At 42.0% G+C, this 22074-nt stretch overlaps 3 protein-coding genes across 7 annotated transcripts; 1 reads left to right on the top strand and 2 right to left on the bottom strand.

The window, feature by feature from the left end:
- Positions 1–865: 865 nt before the first annotated feature.
- Positions 866–3706, bottom strand: plekhj1 (pleckstrin homology domain containing, family J member 1). Its single transcript, XM_035799419.2, has 6 exons — positions 3235–3706; positions 2979–3046; positions 2818–2884; positions 2509–2599; positions 2309–2372; positions 866–2208 (listed from the first exon to the last, which is right to left on the bottom strand). Exons 1-6 carry the CDS (start codon positions 3326–3328, stop codon positions 2125–2127), a joined length of 468 nt encoding a protein of 155 aa, XP_035655312.1. The 5' UTR covers positions 3329–3706; the 3' UTR covers positions 866–2124.
- On the top strand, positions 3278–16491 carry LOC118401810 (splicing factor 3A subunit 2). 3 transcript variants are annotated; one of them, XM_035799414.2, is made up of 8 exons: positions 3278–3384; positions 4680–4966; positions 11040–11086; positions 11182–11291; positions 11609–11658; positions 15300–15440; positions 15546–15614; positions 15733–16491. In XM_035799414.2, the coding sequence occupies exons 2-8, from the start codon at positions 4769–4771 to the stop codon at positions 16042–16044; spliced, it is 927 nt and encodes a 308-aa protein (XP_035655307.1). In that variant the 5' UTR covers positions 3278–3384; positions 4680–4768; the 3' UTR covers positions 16045–16491. The 3 variants fall into 3 exon arrangements, with proteins under 3 accessions (XP_035655307.1, XP_035655305.1, XP_035655306.1); XM_035799412.2 differs by lacking the exon at positions 3278–3384 and adding an exon at positions 3860–4058; XM_035799413.2 differs by lacking the exon at positions 3278–3384 and adding an exon at positions 4067–4152.
- A 105-nt stretch (positions 16492–16596) lies between these two features.
- Positions 16597–21194, bottom strand: LOC118401811 (uncharacterized). 3 transcript variants are annotated; one of them, XM_035799416.2, is made up of 6 exons: positions 21031–21194; positions 19549–19621; positions 18553–18678; positions 18288–18422; positions 17947–18110; positions 16597–17399 (listed from the first exon to the last, which is right to left on the bottom strand). In XM_035799416.2, the coding sequence occupies exons 1-6, from the start codon at positions 21061–21063 to the stop codon at positions 17040–17042; spliced, it is 891 nt and encodes a 296-aa protein (XP_035655309.1). In that variant the 5' UTR covers positions 21064–21194; the 3' UTR covers positions 16597–17039. The 3 variants fall into 3 exon arrangements, with proteins under 3 accessions (XP_035655309.1, XP_035655308.1, XP_035655310.1); XM_035799415.2 differs by having other exon boundaries at positions 16598–17399; positions 19543–19621; XM_035799417.2 differs by having other exon boundaries at positions 16601–17399; positions 18013–18110; positions 19543–19621; positions 21031–21193.
- Between the last annotated feature and the right edge of the window lie 880 nt (positions 21195–22074).

Here is a 22074-nt window from a genome sequence, read left to right on the forward strand (position 1 = left end):
ATTTGTTCTTAACTGATTTGCCTAGTTAAATAAAGGTAAAATATATAAAATAAAGCTGTCAGGTTGGATGGGGAGCATTGCTGCACAGCTATTTTCAGAGCTCTCCAGATATGTTCAATCTGGTTTAAGTCTGGGCTCTGGATGGGAACCTCAAGGACGTTCAGAGACTTGTCCTGAAGCCATGCCTGTGTTGACTTGGCTTCATGCGGTTGTCCTGTTGGAAGGTGAACCTCTGCCCCAGTCAGAAGTCCTGAGCAGGTTTTCATCAAGGATCATTGTACTTTGCTCAGCTTTCCCTCGATCCAGACTAGTCACTGCCACTGGAAAACATCCCCACAGCATAGTGCTGCCACCACCGTGCTTCACCAGCAGGATGATGCCAGGGTCCTCCAGACATGACACTTGGCATTCAGGCCAAAGAGCTCAATCTTGGTTTCAGCAGAGAATCTTTAGAAATCTCCAAGTGGGCTGTCAGTGGCCTTTTACTGAGGAGTAGCTTCCTTCTGGCCACTCTACCATAATGGCAGAAATTGTGGAATTCCATTTATCCCTTTCCAGCCAGTCCTCCCCAATTAAGGTGTCACCAGCAATATAGCATTTGATTGAAATATCAGCCTAAATCTTTGCTTTTTTTATTTGAAGAATAAACCAGGAACATTTGAGACAGCTCTAGTCAGGGACAGGCCACCAGACTCCAGGACTGTCGTTGGAAATCAGGGGCATCCGGTCTCTATGCACTAGACAGAAGTTGTTTGACACAGCGTGAGAAATAGAGCAACTGGTGACAGGGAGACCATTTTTACACTACATTTTGACTTATACATTGATTAAGCTTGGAATAAAACAAGTTCACCCACAAAAAAGGTGAGGTCTTTAAAAACTGACTTTATTTAAAAAAATTATAGAACTCATACTTGGTGGTATTGAAGTATGACAGTGAAATTTAAATTTGATTACTTGAAGTAAATGCATAAACAGGCTTTAGGTTTAACCACACGGCACACACTCAACGTGGCAAAGTAACGCAACAGAAACATTCAACATACATCAAAGCATTGTCATTATTGGAAGGACATTCTGCAAATCCATTGATAATGTCCCAGAACAGTGCTGCAGTGTTGAGTCTGGAGAAAAGTAACATGCATTGTTACCATTGTAGGATCACTGCTGCTCTATTCCAAGTCAGACTTTGATTGCGGATAAAAGAGTTTGAGGACAACATTGTCAGTTTCACATTTAAATAACAGTAGTCCTCAATTTGAATTAAAGTGTTAGACAAACAGATTAACTGATGTAAAATAGCTTTAAAAGTAGGCTGGTAAGAAGGTATGAGTGCAATTCTTAAACTAGTCATGACAAGTATTTGTTACAGAGAGACTGTACACAAGTCAAATCCATTCTCTAGACAAACATGTGCAAAAGTATCATGAAAACTAAAAACATTGGTCTAAAGTACAAATAAGATTAGTAATCATAACTAACACCAATAAGATCAACTGTCGTGGAATATTGGTCAAGCTCAAAAGGTATTGCCAATCTGGCTAAACACATGACAGACAAGAACATGAAGTGAACAAATAAGTGGGTTGGATAAAAGTGCAGCCTGTACATCATTTCAGTCTCATTCACTGGGGGGGTTCAAGAAGTCAAAAACCTCTGCACATTCAATGGCTGACAGCTTTACAGTCATCACATTGTACTAAGAATACAACTTCTTACACTAGAAAACCATAGTAAAAAAACATATTTACACATATAGGAAATGAGAATCACACAGCCAGCCAACTCAATGAGTGAAATGACTAAATGTACAGCAGGTGACAGAAGGGTTAAAGTTAATATTGTAGAAAAAAAAAAGAAAAAGTCCCCAGAAATTCTGCCGGGAATAAAATTGAGTAAAAACTTTGAATATCACTGCAGTAGCTCGTGAAACAGTTGTACAGTACGTGGATATAGGAGGCCATATCATTACAACCAACAATTAATCTAAAATATAAGAGGCTTTCCCCATTTACCTAGGTTGGACTCTTGAGCAAGAAAATACCACTATAATATTGAGATGCTAAGGGATGTGGTTGGTGTGATGAGAAGTCCATCATAGGTAGGCGGGGGCTACAGTACATCTTAAATGTCTTTAGGCATGAGCTGTAGGCCACTAGTGACCTGGAAACGCGTCTCATCTTCAATACCATACTGCTCCAGAGGGTCCTAGGAGAAGGTAATCAGTGTGTATTCAGGTTGTGTAGAGTTACTTTGTTAAGTCTATAGTTAGAAGAGACCATCCAGATAACAGGTTCGTCTGTCTTACCTTGCCGGTCAGCCGGTGGATCTCTGTGCGATAGAAGATCAAGTTCTTCCTCATGAACTCATAACTGTAGGACAGATGAGGAACAGAGTGGCAACTAGGATGAGTCATGCAAAAATAGTCACCCACCCTGGTCCTGAAGAGCTTCTGTAGCTGTACCCTCTGCACTAATAGACAAGTGAAATGGGGCAGTCCTATATTACCTGGCCTTGATGATGGAGTCAATCCACTCCTGACACTGCTCCTGGGAGTCACACTCAAACAGGTACTTTCTCTCTGCCTCATCTAGGAAAGCTGAGAGAAGATTATTTCCTTAGGACAGCAGTTCCCACAATGTTTTTGTACAGTGACTAAAGCTTAAAAATGACTTTGTTTTTCCTTTTCTTATTGGGCACTCTAGCAATGTTTATTCTGGATAAGAGCATCTGCTAAATTACAAAAAAAGTCAAACAAAAGTGGGTCACAGCCAACCAAACAACAATGAATGCAGAGGAGATCAGTTTTGGACTCACTGATAGAGAAGGCAAGGCTGTCCTCTCTTTCTACCCGACACTGCTCTAGCAACAAGGCACCCTGAGGCTGTCAAGGAGAGAAAAAAACACACCCACTGTCACTTGCCCAGTCCCCATACAGTCAGAGACAGACATAAGATGGTGGTGGTGACTCTTCCTACCTCCTCCTCATCAGTTCGGAAGTAGAACAGGAAATTAACCACCAGCTTCACCAACCTCCTCTTCACAACTGGCATAACAGATGAGAACAAATGAATGAGCAAACGTCTTCCTGATCATGCCATTAATTTCACATTACAGTAGCCTTCCAATGAATGAGTGACAATTGCTAACCGGCAAGTTAGAGTCGCTAAGATCTAGACTAAGGTTAGGTGTTATGGACATCAGTGATAATGATCCCACTCGGATTAGTCATACCATCTCCTTTCTTCGGTCCTCGCATGCCAAGTTCCGCCGCCCTCTCAGATGGTTGGCGACTCAACGAAATGAGTTCCTTCTCATTGAAACGCATCCTGAGGCGGTTCACAAATGCAGCACAGGATTGGCCGTTAATTATACAAATCTTTGGTAAGCAACACTCTCAGCTAAAAAGAGCCATGTCCTTATGGCTGAGGGCAACCTAGCTTAGTTTGCTAGTCTGTCAAAATGTCAGTGTTGGTAATATACATCGTTACACGCCTCACTGCGGTAGTTTCATGCGGGTAAACTCGTTTCAGCTAGTTCCTCAAGCCGCCTCCTGCTGCTGCTGCCTCCTGCTGCTGCTGCTGTCAGGAGAAGTGCACTTACTTTCAACTACTGCCTAACTAACAAAGCGTCATGAAATGTGTTGATTTGTGGTTGGTTAAACACACTGCGATCGAAGTGTCCGATACTAGCCTAGCTAGCTACGTCCCTAGAAGAAAAAAAAACTTGGACACTCCTTTATATGTGACACTTGTTTTCGTGGTATGGTGACCGTGTGAGGACATTTTGTGGTTGGACTGATACGCATTTGAACATTATAGGCTATGAATTATGGCCAAAGGGATGTCTCAAATTTTAGGGAGGGAAGTAATTAATATATTGATGTTTTTGTTAATCTAGTTCGTACAGTAAAGCTAAAGAAAGACCGCATTTGACATCGTCAAATTGTGTTTTCTGTATGTTTGTCAATAAAGATATACAAACGTACAAAACTGATGTTCACGCATGCGCATGAATGTTTAACTTGTGAACAGCGTGATCGAAACGTACATTAATTGGTGAGTTTTAAAACTAGTAATTATCTGGTAAATGTGGTATTAGCTAGGGTATTGTATTTATTTTACGGAATATACGGCAACCAGATATGGAAAGGTGCCCCGTTTTGTTCGTTTAAAGTTAAAATCGTCATTATGTTGAGCTACCTTGCCGGTTAGCTCAACAAAGCTACTTTAGCTAACATGCGCACCAAAACCCAGTAACGTAGATTAGATGTAACTAATTTGATTTAGTTAATACATGCAGTGCTTTTGATGTAGTAACGTTAAGTTAGCCAGTGATGTAGTTATGTTTGCAAATGGATAATGTAACTAGTTAGTATTGGATAAATAGCTAGCTAATTAATTAGTCGCACGCTAATCTATTGGCTAGGTAACGTTACGTTGTTTCAGTTGTTCTGCAAATGCATCATATGAATAGATTTGACGTGTTCTCCAATGTTGGAGGTTAGATTGGCAATTGCCAATCACAGCCACAGAGATGGCTAGCTAGTTAAGTCGTTTCCACCTTCTATGCCACAGTGCAGATTAGTTGTTGAATTGATCTAATCAATCTTATTTATTTTGCTAGTGTTTGTTACAAACATAACATTGACAATATTCTTCCTGTATGTTTCTCCACAGTCTGAAGACATATTTTCAGAGTATTTGACCAGCTGCCTAGCAGCAGCAGGAGGAGGTTTGAAGGTGAGTGAATCCATCGCCCCGCAAAGATGGATTTCCAACACAGAGCTGGGGGCAAGACGGGGAGCGGTGGCGTGGCGTCCTCCTCGGAGAGCAACCGGGATAGGCGAGAGCGGCTCCGCCAGCTGGCCCTGGAGACCATCGACATCAACAAGGACCCCTATTTCATGAAGAACCATCTGGGCTCTTATGAGTGTAAGCTGTGTCTGACACTACACAATAATGAGGTGAGAAAGTGCTAATTTTAACACACCATAACTCATCTTTATATGATGATACATTTAGAGCGACGACCCCCCCCAAAAAAAAAAAAAATTAATAAAAATAATAATCCTTGGTTAACCTAGAGTCGTCTGTTCAATCGATTGGTCAACATTAAAACATGTATTTTTTCCTACACCCTACAGTGAGGGAAAAAGGTATTTGATCCCCTGCTGATTTTGTACGTTTGCCCACTGACAAATGATCAGTCTATAATTTTAATGGTAGGTTTATTTGAACAGTGAGACAGAATAACAACAAAACAATCCAGATAAATGCATGTCAAAAATGTTATGAATTGTTTAGCATTTTAATGAGGGAAATAAGTATGACCCCTCTGCAAAACATGACTTAGTACTTGGTGGCAAAACCCTTGTTGGCAATCAGAGGTCAGATGTTTCTTGTAGTTGGCCACCAGGTTTGCACACATCTCAGGAGGGATTTTGTTCCACTCCTCTTTGCAGATCTTCTCCAAGTCATTAAGGTTTCGAGGCTGACGTTTGTTAACTCAAACCTTCAGCTCCCTCCATAGATTTTCTATGGGATTGAGGTCTGGAGACTTGCTACTTAATGTGCTTCTTCTTGAGCCACTCCTTTGTTGCCTTGGACGTGTGTTTTGGGTCATTGTCATGCTGGAATATCCATCCACGACCATTTTCAATGCCCTGGCTGAGGGAAGGAGCTTCTCACCCACGATTTGACGGTACAGGCCCCATCCATCGTCCCTTTGATGGGGTGAAGTTGTCCTGTCCCCTTAGCAGAAAAACACCCCCAAAGCATAATGTTTCCACCTCCATGTTTGACGGTGGGGATGGTGTTCTTGGGGTCATAGGTAGTATTCCTCCTCCTCCGAACATCGCGAGTTGAGTTGATGCCAAAGAGCTCCATTTTGGTCTCATCTGACCACAACACTTTCACCCAGTTGTCCTCTGAATCATTCAGATGTTCATTGGCAAACTTCAGACAGGCATGTATATGTGCTTTCTTGAGCAGGGGGACCTTGCGGGCACTGCAGGATTTCAGTCCTTCACGGCGCAGTGTGTTGCCAACTGTTTTCTTGGTGACTATGGTCCCAGCTGCCTTGAGATCATTGACAATATCCTCCCGTGTAGTTCTGGGCTGATTCCTCACCGTTCTCATGATCATTGCAACTCCACGAGGTGAGATCTTGCATGGAGCCCCAGGCCGAGGGAGATTGTTTGGAATCTTGATTGATTGATTGCTTATGTGGGCAGGTGTCTTTTATACAGGTAACAAGCTGAGATTAGGAGCACTCCCTTTAAGAGTGTGCTCCTAATCTCAGCTCGTTACCTGTATAAAAGACACCTGGGAGCCAGAAATCTTTCTGATTGAGAGGGGGTCATATACTTATTTCCCTCATTAAAATCCAAATCAATTTCTAACATTTTTGACGTGTTTTTCTGGATTTTGTTGTTGTTATTCTGTCTCTCACTGTTCAAATAAACCCACCATTAAAATGATAGACGGATCATTTCTTTGTCAGTGGGCAAACGTACAAAATCAGCAGGGGATCAAATACTTTTTTCCCTCACTGTATGTGTTTTAATAAAATCAACTATATGTAGGCTACTGAGCTTGTCTGATGCTTTTAGCACACTGTGATTTAAATTATTAAGACACAAATGATTTGAGGGAGCCAGAGATCAAGATAGCCGAACAAGAAAAACTGTTCCCGACCCTCTTCCTCTGCTGCTGCTGGCCTTCGCAGATTCTGCTGTTATGCTCCTAAGAGGTTACACCAGGAGGTGGCAACCATTTCCATTTGGAGTGCCAATATATCTTACCATTTCTACCGATCCGCGTGCCAGTTATGATTTTCGTGGAAAAGTTTAATTTAATTTATAAGTCTTCGTATTGCAAAATGATTGTGGTTAATCAAAATTCTAAAAGTAAGTTCTATTGCCGTTGCCAATTATGTAAAAGAAAAATGGCCTACAAATAAAAACATTGCAGCCTGCAGGTAGAAAATAGCCTTATAAATATCCTATAAATCGCATTGGCTATGCATGGCCTGTCTGCAAGGAACTTGAAACATTGTGTCAACTATTAACTTGGGTCTGGCCTGAAGCTCACTCTAGCAAACTTGCAACATCATCTCAAATATTCTGGGCCTTCAGAGTTTCCAGCTCCAGTAAGTTTCGGACAGACATAGCTGTAGGCTATTTGCGCAAGGGATAAGAAGTAATCAGGTAGGCCAATTTCATGATGTTTCCACCGGATAAAAGCATGACATGTTTTCCCTCTCTTTCAAGCTGAGTGGTTATTGAAAGAAAGCAGGACTAGGCTACTTTGAGGAACTAAACTCAGCAAAAAAATAAACGTCCCCTTTTCAGGACCTGGTCTTTCAAAGATAATTTGTAAAAATCCAAATAACATCACACATCTTCATTGTAAAGTGTTTACACACTGGTTCCCTTGCTTGTTCAATGAGCCATAAACAATTAATGAAGATGCACCTGTGGAATTGTCGTTAAGACACTAACAGCTTACAGATGGTAGGCAATTAAGGTCACAGTTATGAAAACGTAGGACGCTATAAAGAGGCCTTTCTCCTGACTCTGATCTGAAAAACACCAATAGAAAGGGCTAGGGCAATAAATTGCATTGTCCTTACTGTGAGACGCCTAAGACAGCGCTACAGGACGGACAGCTGACCGTCCTCGCAGTGGCAGACCACGTGTAACAACACCTGCACACGATCGGTACATCCAAACATCACACCTGTGGGATAGGTACAGGATGGCAACAACAACTGCCCGAGTTACAACAGGAACGCACAATCCCTCCATCAGTGCTGAGAGAGGCTGGACTGAGGGCTTGTAGGCCTGTTGTAAGTCAGATCCTCACCAGGCATCACCGGCAACAACGCCGCCTATAGGCACAAACCCACCGTCGCTGGATCAGACAGGACTGGCAAAAAGTGCTCTTCACTGACAAGTCGTGGTTTTGTCTCACCAGGGATGATGGTTGGATTCCTGTTTATTGTCGAAGGAATGAGCGTTACACTGAGGCCTGTACTCTGGAGCAGGATCGATTTTAAGGTGGAGAGTCCGTCATGGTCTGGGGCGGTGTGTCACAGCATCATCGGACTGAGCTTGTTGTCATTGCAGGCAATCTCAACGCTGTGAGTTACAGGGAAGACATCCTCCTCCCTCATGTAGTACATTTCCTGCAGGCTCCTCCTGGCATGACAATGCCACCAGCCATACTGCTCGTTCTTTGTGTAATTTCCTGCAAGACAGGAATGTCAATGTTTTGCCATGGCCAGCGAAGATCCCAGATCTCAATCCTATTGAGCACGTCTGGGACCTGTTGGATCAGAGGGTGAGGACTAGGGCCATTCCCCACAGAAATGTCTGGGAACTTGCAGGTGCCTTGGTGGAAGAGGGGGGTAACATCTCACAGCAAGAACGGGCAAATCTGGTGCAGTCCATGAGGAGGAGATGCACTGCAGTATATAATGCTGCTGGTGTCCACACCAGATACTGACTGTTACTTTTAATTATGACCCCCCCGTTGAGGGACATATTATTCAATTTCTGTTAGTCACATGTCTGTGGAACTTGTTCAATTTGTCTCAGTTGTTGAATCTTGTTATGTTCTAACAATATTTACACATGTTAAGTTTGCCGAAAATAAACGCAGTTGACAGCGAGAGGATGTTTTTTTGTTGTTGCTGAGTTAAATGTCAATGGATGTAAAAACAGACTTTGTTTACCTTGCTGTTTTGAGGTGAAGAAAAAATGACTTTGAGAAGTTTCAGTGGTGGTGAGTTAAGAAAATCAGAAATACTGTCAGATCCCCAAATGGGCACATTTATAGGCCTACATTTGCATGCAGGCCAGGTAGCCTAGGCCTAATTCTTTGCATAATCAGATTTGTGTCCTTACTCAACATTGACAGGAGCCAATACTTGTTTCAGACAAGTGTAGCCTAGGTTGTGCAGTCTACAAACAATGTGTCCACTCCGATCATGAGAACGCTAAAAGACTAATAATATATTGAGCGCATTAACATAAATTAACTTATCCAAACAAACATTGTGGACTAGAAATGATGGTAATTACCGATACATTTACTACTGGTAATACTGTTGTGCCACCCTGTGTCCTCCGCAATGGATTAGTCCACTGAGACAGTCATGGATGACCGGTCAAAAGTTTGGACACACCTACTCATTCAAGTGTTTGTCTTTATTTTTACTATTTTCTACATTGTAGAATAACAGTGAAGACATCAAAACGATGAAATAACACATGTAATCATATAGTAACCAAAAAGTGTTAAACAAATCAAAATATATTTTAGATTCATGAGGTCGGGTGATTGTGGAGGCCAGGTCATCTGATGCAGCACTCCATCACTCTCCTTCCAGGTTAAATATACTTTACACAGCCTGGAGGTGTGTTGGGTCATTGTCCTGTTGAAAAATAAATGATAGTTCCACTAAGCGCAAACCAGATGGGATGGTGTATTGCTGCAGAATGTTGTAGTAGCCATGCTGGTTAAGTGTGCCTTGAATTCTAAATAAATCACAGACATTGTCACCAGCAAAGCAGCCCCACACCATCACACCACCTCCTCTATGCTTCACGGTGGGAACCACACGTGGAGATCATCCGTTCACCGACTGTTACGTACGCCTCTTGGAGGAGGGAACGCAACACCCTGCTACATCTCAACTCCCCGTGGAGTGAAAAAGTATGTGATTGTTGGTGCGGGGAAGGACAGAGGCAGGGAAAATACAGTTTACAGGTAATTTATTATTCCTAAACACGGTAAGGTGGGGAAAAGGGGCAGGACGGAACCAAAGAAAGTAAAAGTTAGTCCCCTTTCCTACCTTACCTGCCTTCCCACAGCTTACCTAAGCTTTTGCACCAACTGGCGCGCTAACCAAAATACAGGTGCTGGTCCGGCCAGGTCTTACCTAGTGTGCATAGACAGTGTAAATAGTACAGGTTATGTATGCCCACAGGCCTCTTGCCTAAATACTGCGTCTCACAAAGACACGGCGGTTGGAACCAAAATCTCAAGTTTGGACTCATCAGACCAAAGGACAGATATCCACCGGTCTAATGTCCATTGCCCGTGTTTCTTGGCCCAAGCAAGTCTCCTCCTTATTGGTGTTCTTTAGTAGTGTTTTCTATGTAGCAATTCAACAATGAAGGCCTGATTCACACAGTCTCCTCTGAACAGTTGATGTTGAGATGTGTCTGTGACTTGTACTCTGAAGCATTTATTTGGCCTGCAATTTCTGAGGCTGGTAACTAATGAACTTATCCTCTGCAGCAGAGGTAACTATGGGTCTTCCTTTCCTGTGGCGGTCCTCATGAGAGCCAGTTTCATCATAGCGCTTGATGGTTTTTGCGACTCCACTTGAAGAAACTTTCAAAGTTCTTAATTTTCCTAAATGTCTTAAAGTAATGGTGGACTGTCGTTTCTCTTTGCTTATTTGAGCTGTTCTTGCCATAATATGGACTTGGTCTATCTTCTGTATACCACGCCTACCTTGTCACAACACAACTGATTGGCTCAAATGCATTAAAAAGGAAAGAAATTCCACAAATTAACTTTTAACAAGGCACACCTGTTAGTTGAAATGCATTCCAGGTGACTACCTCAAGAAGCTGGTTGAGAGAATTCCAAGAGTGAGCAAAGCAGTCATCAAGGCAAAGGGGGTGGCTACTTTGAAGAATCTCAAATATAAAATATATTGAGATTTGTTTAACACTTTTTTTTTTTGTCACTACATGATTCCGTATGTGTTTTCATAGTTGTGATGTCTTTACTATTATTTTACAATGTAGAAAATAGTAAAAATAAAGAAAAACCCTTAAATAGGTGTGTTCAAACTTTTGACTGGTACTGCATATATATATATTTGCAACTGCTCGACTATAAAAATCTTGGTCGACCTACAGACTTTCGACCAAACAACTGACCAGTCGACAAAATGTGGTCAGCCCTAGTTCAAAAGGTTCATTTGAATTCATGATCTTAACCGTTTTCTCATTACAGGGCAGCTATCTGGCCCATACACAGGGAAAGAAGCATCAGACCAATTTGTAAGTACATATCGATTACCACTTAAAAAATGTTTCTTTAATTGAAGAACTTTGTATATTTGGTGTTGCTCACTTCCCTGTTTTGTTGAATGCAGAGCAAGAAGAGCAGCCAAAGAAGCAAAAGAAGCCCCTGCCCAGCCAGCCCCTGAAAAGGTCAAGGTCGAGGTCAAGAAATTTGTGAAGATTGGTCGACCAGGGTACAAAGGTAGGTTATGTGTTTTGATGTTAGTAAGTCATCAACGATTCAATGACTCCAGAACAATCTGTTATGTACTGTCAGGGTTCTCCCCAGGATGTTCTAACAAGGTGGTGCTGCTGAGTGTGGGTGGGTGTGCAGTGGCCCCAATTTTTGCATTTTTGAATAGCTATAAATGCCATTTTCTGCAATTTAGAGCAAAAATTGTCCTTAAATGATCAAGTAAAAAAAAATAGTTGGGCAGTCCACAAGGTGGCGAAGTGTCGCTCTTACATTCTTTGGGGAGAATCGTGGAGCTGAACTGATATTATTTCCCTTGTCAACAGTAACCAAGCAGAGAGATCCAGAGAGTGGGCAACAGTCTTTACTTTTCCAGGTGAGTCTGAATGAGACATGGACATAATTAACATGGGTCAAATGTTATTGGTCACATACACGTGTTTAACAGATGTTATTGGTCACGTGTTTAACAGATGTTATTGGTCACGTGTTTAACAGATGTTATTGGTCACATACACGTGTTTAACAGATGTTATTGGTCACGTGTTTAGCAGATGTTATTGGTCACGTGTTTAGCAGATGTTATTGGTCACGTGTTTAGCAGATGTTATTGGTCACGTGTTTAGCAGATGTTATTGGTCACGTGTTTAGCAGATGTTATTGGTCACGTGTTTAGCAGATGTTATTGGTCACGTGTTTAGCAGATGTTATTGGTCACGTGTTTAGCAGATGTTATTGGTCACGTGTTTAGCAGATGTTATTGGTCACGTGTTTAGCAGATGTTATTGGTCACGTGTTTAGCAGATGTTATTGGTCACGTGTTTAGCAGATGTTATTGGTCACGTGTTTAACAGATGTTATTGGTCACGTGTTTAACAGATGTTATTGGTCACGTGTTTAACAGATGTTATTGGTCACGTGTTTAGCAGATGTTATTGGTCACGTGTTTAACAGATGTTATTGGTCACGTGTTTAACAGATGTTATTGGTCACGTGTTTAACAGATGTTATTGGTCACGTGTTTAACAGATGTTATTGGTCACATACACGTGTTTAGCAGATGTTATTGGTCACGTGTTTAGCAGATGTTATTGGTCACATACACGTGTTTAACAGATGTTATTGGACACATACACGTGTTTAACAGATGTTATTGGTCACATACACGTGTTTAACAGATGTTATTGGTCACGTGTTTAACAGATGTTATTGGTCACGTGTTTAACAGATGTTATTGGTCACGTGTTTAGCAGATGTTATTGGTCACGTGTTTAGCAGATGTTATTGGTCACGTGTTTAGCAGATGTTATTGGTCACGTGTTTAGCAGATGTTATTGGTCACGTGTTTAGCAGATGTTATTGGTCACGTGTTTAGCAGATGTTATTGGTCACGTGTTTAGCAGATGTTATTGGTCACGTGTTTAACAGATGTTATTGGTCACGTGTTTAGCAGATGTTATTGGTCACATACACGTGTTTAGCAGATGTTATTGGTCACATACACGTGTTTAGCAGATGTTATTGGTCACGTGTTTAGCAGATGTTATTGGTCACATACACGTGTTTAGCAGATGTTATTGGTCACGTTTTTAACAGATGTTATTGGTCACGTGTTTAACAGATGTTATTGGTCACGTGTTTAACAGATGTTATTGGTCACGTGTTTAACAGATGTTATTGGTCACATACATGTGTTTAACAGATGTTATTGGTCACATACACGTGTTTAGCAGATGTTATTGGTCACGTGTTTAACAGATGTTATTGGTCACGTGTTTAACAGATGTTATTGGTCACATACACGTGTTTAGCAGATGTTATTGGTCACATACACGTGTTTAGCAGATGTTATTGGTCACGTGTTTAGCAGATGTTATTGGTCACGTGTTTAGCAGATGTTATTGGTCACGTGTTTAGCAGATGTTATTGGTCACATACACGTGTTTAGCAGATGTTATTGGTCACGTGTTTAACTGATGTTATTGGTCACGTGTTTAACAGATGTTATTGGTCACATACACGTGTTTAGCAGATGTTATTGGTCACATACACGTGTTTAGCAGATGTTATTGGTCACATACACGTGTTTAGCAGATGTTATTGGTCACGTGTTTAGCAGATGTTATTGGTCACGTGTTTAGCAGATGTTATTGGTCACATACACGTGTTTAGCAGATGTTATTGGTCACATACATGTGTTTAACAGATGTTATTGGTCACATACATGTGTTTAACAGATGTTATTGGTCACGTGTTTAACAGATGTTATTGGTCACATACACGTGTTTAGCAGATGTTATTGGTCACGTGTTTAACAGATGTTATTGGTCACGTGTTTAACAGATGTTATTGGTCACATACACGTGTTTAGCAGATGTTATTGGTCACATACACGTGTTTAGCAGATGTTATTGGTCACATACACGTGTTTAGCAGATGTTATTGGTCACGTGTTTAGCAGATGTTATTGGTCACGTGTTTAGCAGATGTTATTGGTCACATACACGTGTTTAGCAGATGTTATTGGTCACATACATGTGTTTAACAGATGTTATTGGTCACATACATGTGTTTAACAGATGTTATTGGTCACGTGTTTAACAGATGTTATTGGTCACATACACGTGTTTAGCAGATGTTATTGGTCACGTGTTTAGCAGATGTTATTGGTCACGTGTTTAGCAGATGTTATTGGTCACGTGTTTAACAGATGTTATTGGTCACATACACGTGTTTAACAGATGTTATTGGTCACATACACGTGTTTAGCAGATGTTATTGGTCACGTGTTTAGCAGATGTTATTGGTCACGTGTTTAGCAGATGTTATTGGTCACGTGTTTAGCAGATGTTATTGGTCACATACACGTGTTTAGCAGATGTTATTGGTCACGTGTTTAACAGATGTTATTGGTCACGTGTTTAACAGATGTTATTGGTCACATACACGTGTTTAGCAGATGTTATTGGTCACGTGTTTAACAGATGTTATTGGTCACGTGTTTAACAGATGTTATTGGTCACATACACGTGTTTAGCAGATGTTATTGGTCACGTGTTTAGCAGATGTTATTGGTCACGTGTTTAACAGATGTTATTGGTCACGTGTTTAACAGATGTTATTGGTCACGTGTTTAACAGATGTTATTGGTCACGTGTTTAACAGATGTTATTGGTCACGTGTTTAGCAGATGTTATTGGTCACGTGTTTAACAGATGTTATTGGTCACGTGTTTAACAGATGTTATTGGTCACATACACGTGTTTAACAGATGTTATTGGTCACATACACGTGTTTAGCAGATGTTATTGGTCACGTGTTTAACAGATGTTATTGGTCACGTATTTAACAGATGTTATTGGTCACGTGTTTAACAGATGTTATTGGTCACGTGTTTAACAGATGTTATTGGTCACGTGTTTAACAGATGTTATTGGTCACGTGTTTAACAGATGTTATTGGTCACGTGTTTAACAGATGTTATTGGTCACGTGTTTAACAGATGTTATTGGTCACGTATTTAACAGATGTTATTGGTCACGTGTTTAACAGATGTTATTGGTCACGTGTTTAGCAGATGTTATTGGTCACGTGTTTAACAGATGTTATTGGTCACGTGTTTAGCAGATGTTATTGGTCACGTGTTTAACAGATGTTATTGGTCACATACACGTGTTTAACAGATGTTATTGGTCACGTGTTTAGCAGATGTTATTGGTCACATACACGTGTTTAACAGATGTTATTGGTCACGTGTTTAACAGATGTTATTGGTCACATACATGTGTTTAACAGATGTTATTGGTCACGTGTTTAGCAGATGTTATTGGTCACGTGTTTAACAGATGTTATTGGTCACATACACGTGTTTAACAGATGTTATTGCGGGTGTAGCGAAATACTTGTTGTAGCGAGATAAGACAAGGTCAGATCAATGGAGGGAAAGCAATTTCTACTGTTCTGAGTCTTGGGACACACTGGTTACCTTGAGTAACTGTCCTTCTCCTCCCTTATCAGATTGATTACCCAGAGATAGCGGAGGGCATAGGGCCCAGGCATCGCTTTATGTCTGCATACGAGCAGCGCATTGAGCCCCCAGACCGTCGTTGGCAGTACCTTCTACTGGCTGCAGAACCATATGAGACCATCGCCTTCAAGGTGTGTGTCTTCATTTGGACCTAAGGGAACCCCCAATCACTCCAATTTGTCTTTGCCTCGTACTGACAAATCATACCTGTTTTTGTATGTTCTGTATTTCTGCAGGTGCCAAGCAGAGAGATTGATAAAGCTGAGAGTCGGTTCTGGACCCACTGGAACAAAGATACAAAGCAGGTTTGGTACTGGTGCTGACAGTCCCATAGATGGTTGTATCTTTCGAAGAATATTTGAGTATTAATAGAATCCTGAACTGAATGTACACGTCATTTAATGCCCCCCAATATCTTTCCAGTTTTTCCTCCAATTCCACTTCAAGATGGAGAAATCTCTCGCTCCACCCAGCGGACCCGTACCCCCGATGGGTGTAAAGCGCCCCCCTCCGCTGATGAGTGGGATAGGTCCTCGGCCCCCCAATGAGGCCATGCCCCCTCCACCCCCAGGGGGGATGCATATGCCACCCTTGCCCCCTGGTGCCCCTGGCCCTCCTCAGATGCACCACCATCATCAGATGCAACACGGTGGCCCCGGGATGGGCATGCCACCCCTGATGAGACCCCCGCTCCCTTCTGACAGTCATGGAGGAATGCCCCATCAAAACAACTGATTGTGTTTGCCTATCGTTTGGTTGCTGTTACACTACAGTGCCCCTTCGTTGGACTGTGTCAAGTGTCCTGTTTCAATGTACACTTTCTAAACTGGATGACACGTTGTTAATCCACATGCCTTTTTACCGACGGACCACATTCATTAGGTTTTGTACACAGTCGCCAAGGGAATTTTGTCATACTGAAATATTGTCTCTGGCAGCATCTACACTCCGGGTACTACTCCAAATTAAGCAGTGTACTTGTCATGGTCATGCAGTCTAAGTATTCTGCTAGTGTGGATATTGTAAGGTGGTCATTGTTTTGTGAGCTCTGTAATAGCACCAGTATGAATAGATTCCTCTGTATTGTAGATGTTGAGCCCTCTGAATTAAACAACATCTTTGACAATCCACAATTCATCTTTAAATATACTTTTTTTTATAATAAAGAATGTGGAAAAGTGAGTTGTGTCTTATGATATTACTCTTTGCTTGGCTGGAAAGAAAATGTGTTTAGCTACAAAGACAATATATGCTTGTGGAATAATACAATGCTTATTTGTTTCTCAGAGTACACAGGGAAAGCTTTATTGATGTGTCCAATGCTTTGATGGAGTTAAGGTATCAGAAATGAGATGTTACAAAGTTTTATTTTTAAGTACAGTATTTACAGTGTTATCAAAAAAATGACAAATTGCCCAGGCTGTCTGAAACATCCAGCATTGCTATAGAGGCCCCAGTTGAGCAGTTATTTTACAATGGCACCCTTACAATTCATCAATTAAGTCTCATCTTTACAATCCAAACCACAAATCATTCAATATTTTAAGCAAGAAGTACATGGCAGACTAAGAACTGGTTTGCTCTTCTGACTGGCACTTGTAATGGCTGCCAATGAGCCAACAGCATGTATTAGTTGTGAGTGATGTGGCCTCATTATACAATTACAAATGGAGAACTAGATCTATCATACTATTTTACTAAATGTTTCTTCAGACAGCGTGGTGTTTGCCTTAAGATTGGCTGGCTTTTGATTTCATAACCTTTTGTAGCTTCTTGGGTTTTACCTCATCTTCATTTATTTCCTCATCCATTTTTTCCACATCTCCCAGCTTGGCCTGTTTTCCCTTTTTCTTTCCCTTAGTTTCTTCATCCCTCTCTCTCTTGGCCCTCTTATCTTTTGTCTTCCCCTCTCTGTCTTTTACAAGTTTTCTCTCTGGTGTTCCATTGCCTCTCAGGCCCTTCAGCGACCTCTCTCGGACCCTTTTCTTCACTCGACCTTGTTTGGTTTCCCCTTCATCAGCTTCTTCTTCATTATCGTCATCAATGTCAGGTAACCACCAGAAGAGCACCTCATACAGAGATGTCTTTGGCTGCAGAAACAGGAAATGGTCATAAGCAAACACAGAAGTGCAGAACCTCTTTGGAAAAAGGTACTGCATGCTAACTTTAACACTGCATGAGTATGTACTTTATACTCATAAAACATACTATCTGAAAATGCTGTGGTGTTTGTGTTAATATCTCGCTAGTTATCAAACTTAAGAATCTGATTTGGGAAATTTGTCCAGGTAAAGCGGTCAATCAAATCAGAGACATGCGTAGGGCACTATCTGTCTGGTGTCCCTTTCTGCCAGCTATGCATTCTGAGGTAGAAATGGAGGGAATTGTTGTGGTCCCATACACGTTTTCAGTGAATGTGTATTTCAAGCACGATTCAACTTAAGCCTGTTGTATGGAAGTGTGAGATTCCATACACACACATGCAGCTAAAATCTATATACTTATCCATATTTTAATGGATTGTCCAGCTAACTGTCAGTGACGGTAGTAGCTGATCTGCAAAGTGTAGATGAAAATCAGCACACACTGCAGGCTTTTATGAGTGCTGCTTGGCATCAAATCTCCTGTCATCCATACCATGTCGGGAATGAGGTTTCTGAGCCCAGAGAGACGGGAGAGTATTTTGTGTGTCTGTACCACTACCTCCTGTGGTTGGACTTTGTGTCTCAGCGCGGAGCGCCTCACAGTCAGTGCAATGTCATACTCCTCTTCCTCCACACCCCGTCCACCTTTTATGGTTTCTATAGGATGACAGGACAATCACATCCGTTATGGAAATCACTTTAATCATTAGTGACAAAGTACTTTTTTTATTCCCAGCACCTCAGAGTTGTGCCAGTTCTCCTAAGGAAAAGAGATGATTTACTGTATACAGTATACTGTATGTAGTAGGGTGTGGGTTACACTTGTCTACTTGCCGTGTAGTTTCTGAAAGACAGTGCTGAACAGCAGGATGGTGATGGCTATGAACAGACAGCGGTTGAGGGTGACCCCTTCCCAGGGTGTCTCTATCTGGCTCAAGTTCTGGAGAGACATAGCTTTTCGCAGAGACACTGAGATACACAGAGAAGAAGAGAAACAAAGACAGGGGTTATAATAGCATAAATCAGGTGTCTTTGACTGACATGTTTTTTAGAGATAAAGAGAGAGAGTTTGGAGAGAGAGAAAGAGAGGTGGGCTCACTGCTTCTGGCAGGGAGACTGGGTTCTCTGGGCATCATCTTGGGGAGTTGCTGCCTAACTGGAGGTTCCTGTTGAGAAGGCATTGTCCTCTCCTGGAGGGTCCGCCTTCTCTCCTGAGTGTACATTTCTGCAGAGAAACAGATCAGAGTTAGCCAGGGGGATACTCATTAGGTTGACCACCACCATAATATAGTACATCCATCGGGAGCAGGCAAGGACATGGTGTTGGTGGTGTATACTCTAACGGCTAGTGGTGCAAAACGGGTGAGTAGGTTGTGAGAGAAATGAGATGGGGGAGAGAGAAAATATATACTCGGTTGTAACTAGAGGATAGGGGCTTTGCTAGTTAAAGCTCCCCAGTAAGGCTGTGTGAGGTGAATTCACGCCGTGGTGCTCTTAGGACCAGATATCATATTACAATGACGTGGTAACTATGTAGAGGAATGCTGCTACCACCAGCCTGCACCACTCACATGTTATTAGACCGCAGTGTTCTGAAATAGGGACCCTAACGGTTTTAGTATACTTGGTGTAAAGACTTCTTGACCCCAACGATAACCTTAAAAGATAAGATAATGGTATATACACTCAGTTTATTAGATACACTCATTTAGAACCAGCATATTCTAACGTTCAATAGAACATTAACTGAATGCCTTGATGCCCGTCTGCCTGCTTTATATAGCAAGCCACGTGACTCACTGTCTGTAGCACCGAACCATTTACGTGAATGGGGGGAGTACCTAATAAACTGAGTTTAGGTCACACAGCTGGTAAAGGAGACAAGGCTTGGTTGTGTTTCCTGGTCCAGTGGTACTTGGAATAAGGTCTATATTTACTTCAATCTGTGATTGATTGTCTGCCACAGAGACTGAAACAGTGTCTGTCTGACTCACGCTCTTTGTTGTGGTCAGTGAGCTTCAGTTGAGTCAGTGTGTGTGTGCGTGCGTGTGTGCGTGTGTGCGTGCGTGCGTGTGTGTGTGTTCCTTACCTTTACCTGGTCTGTGGACAGGCTTCTGTGGTGGAGGTTCTGGTCTGGCTAACTCCTCAAACTCTTCTCCATCCCTGCCCTGAGAGAGAAAGAGGAAACAGAGGGGGAGAATTGAGGGAAAGGGTAAGAGGCGAGAAGAGATTTATAGGATTGTCACAGTTAATTATGTTACAATTATTTTTCCTGAGACACCTACAGTATATAGGGGGTAGAAACAAGACACAGACTTCATATTGTCAATGCATTTGGTCAGAGCATACCTATGGATTAGTTGCTATTTTTAGATGGGAGTTTTTTGCTTGCTGTCGATATAGACGTGTAAATGAAATGAATGATGACTGGATAATTATACATTGAGTATACCAAACATTAAGAACACCTTCCTAATATTGAGTTGCAAACTCCCCCCCCCCCTTTTCCCCTCAGTACAGCTTAAATTCGTCAGGGCATGAACTCTACAAGGTGTCAAAAGCGTTCCACAGGGATGCTGACCCATGTTGATTCCAATGCTTCCCACAGTTGTGTCAAGTTGGCTCGATTTCCTTTGGGTGGTGGACCGTTCTTGATACACACAGGAAACTGTTGAGTGTGAAAAACCTAGCAGCGTTGCAGTTCTTGACATAAATTGGTGCACCTGGCACCTACTAGCATACCCTGTTGAATCCACACATAAACTTATCCATGTCTCAATTGTTTCAAGGCTAAAAAATCCTTCTTTAACCTGTCTCCTCCCTTTCATCTACACTGATTGAAGTGGATTTAACAAGTGACATCACAAAGGGATCATAGCTTTCACCTGGATTCACCTGGTCAGTCTATGTCATGGAACTAACAGGTCTTAATGTTTTTTATAAACTGGGTGGTTCGAGCCCTGAATGCTAATTGGCTGACAGCCGTGGTATATCAGACCGTATACCACGGGTATGACAAACATGTCTTTACATTACATTGGTAACCAGTTTATAATAGTAATAAGGAATGGCTAAGGGCTGTGTCCAGACACTCAGCAAAGCGTTGTGCCTAAGAACAGCCCTTAGCCGTGTGTTGGCCATATACCACACCCCCTCTTGCCTTATTGCTTAAGTATACTCAGTGTATAATCAGTCATTACAATAGAATATACTGTGTAATTATAACCAACACATATGTAACAGACCTTAGTAAAGCAACAACAAACAACAAAGGCGTTAGGCGTCAAGGCAACCTCTCCAGCACTTGAGTAACTTCAGGCCCAGTCTACTAACCTACATTATTACATTCTAATCCACTGATGCCATAGTTGAGGATATTACATTTCTGATTGAACCTTGAACTGATCTTATAACAGTCCTAAAAATAGTGATGAGTCGACACTATAGAGAAACAGACACACAAACAGGCATGGATAGTTGCAGAGGATGCTATGATGTTCCAGCTGGGATAGCAGCTTGTCTCCCCAACCGTATGGCCTGACCCCTAACCCTTGACCTCAGACGGAGTGCGTCTTACCTGGTTCGACATGAGGGGTGCCTCAGAAAACATCAAGGACCTTTGTCAATGAGCAGTTGTCCTGGAGCGGGGCCGGGGTGGTGGCAGAGACACCCTCTGTGTGGAGGGTGACAGCCAAGCACAGCTGCAGCATTGAGAATGAAAAAACAAAAAGCATTGAGTGTCAGCCAGAGGGGTTGAACGATGCTGGGTGGACTACATGCCAGCTGCCAGATCCAGAGATAGAGGTATGGGGAGGGAGAATGAGGGATGGGGGGAGAGCAAGGGTTATGCTAAATCAGGAATGGCCACTTCTGATGCTGCAGGGCTGCTTTGTATACAGGCTTGTTCTAGACCAGCATGAACCCATCTTCAATTATTGTCAATTATTCAATTATTTGTCAATGAAATTACCCAGGCTGCTTAGAATTTGACATTGATATTTTGGATCAATGTGAATCACAGACATGCATTGTTTTTTCCATTATGCTTTATGGGTGACAACTGTACTGTTCATTGTTTCTTTACCGTATGAGGATGTACTTGACAGAATTGACCACCAGGGTGCGGTACAAGGCAAGAGGTAGAGGCCAAACCAGGTCATGGCTGGGGCTGGGACATGTGGTTGAAGTATTCTGTGCGTCTCATTAATCAGTGCTACCTAAGAGAGAGAATAGGGTCCTTTCAACAGACATTTCAATATGATTAGATATACTATTGTGTGTCCTTTGTGATAGCAGATAGTGTACTAACTCAAGAGAAATGGGAAAATGCAGAGGAATGGGTTAGGGTTGGAGACAGAGTGTTGGAGGGGCTGGGTGTGCAGGGAGCAAATAGCTGGGAAGCAGGATTAGCTAGTGGGGAGGAAAGATGAGTCATCATGTCATTGTTAGTGCCAGGGTTAGCCTTCCTGGTACTGCGCGCGATCCTGACGGTGCCCGTCAGTGGTCACCCGCTATCGACCTCGCCCATGGGTACAGGATCTGTGGCACAAATGACACCATATTCCCCAGAAAGGGTACTACTTTTACATCGACCATTAAAATCCTATTCCTCATACAGTGC

Source organism: Oncorhynchus keta, chromosome 23 (genome assembly GCF_023373465.1).
Source record: "Oncorhynchus keta strain PuntledgeMale-10-30-2019 chromosome 23, Oket_V2, whole genome shotgun sequence".
Lineage (NCBI taxonomy): Eukaryota > Metazoa > Chordata > Actinopteri > Salmoniformes > Salmonidae > Oncorhynchus > Oncorhynchus keta.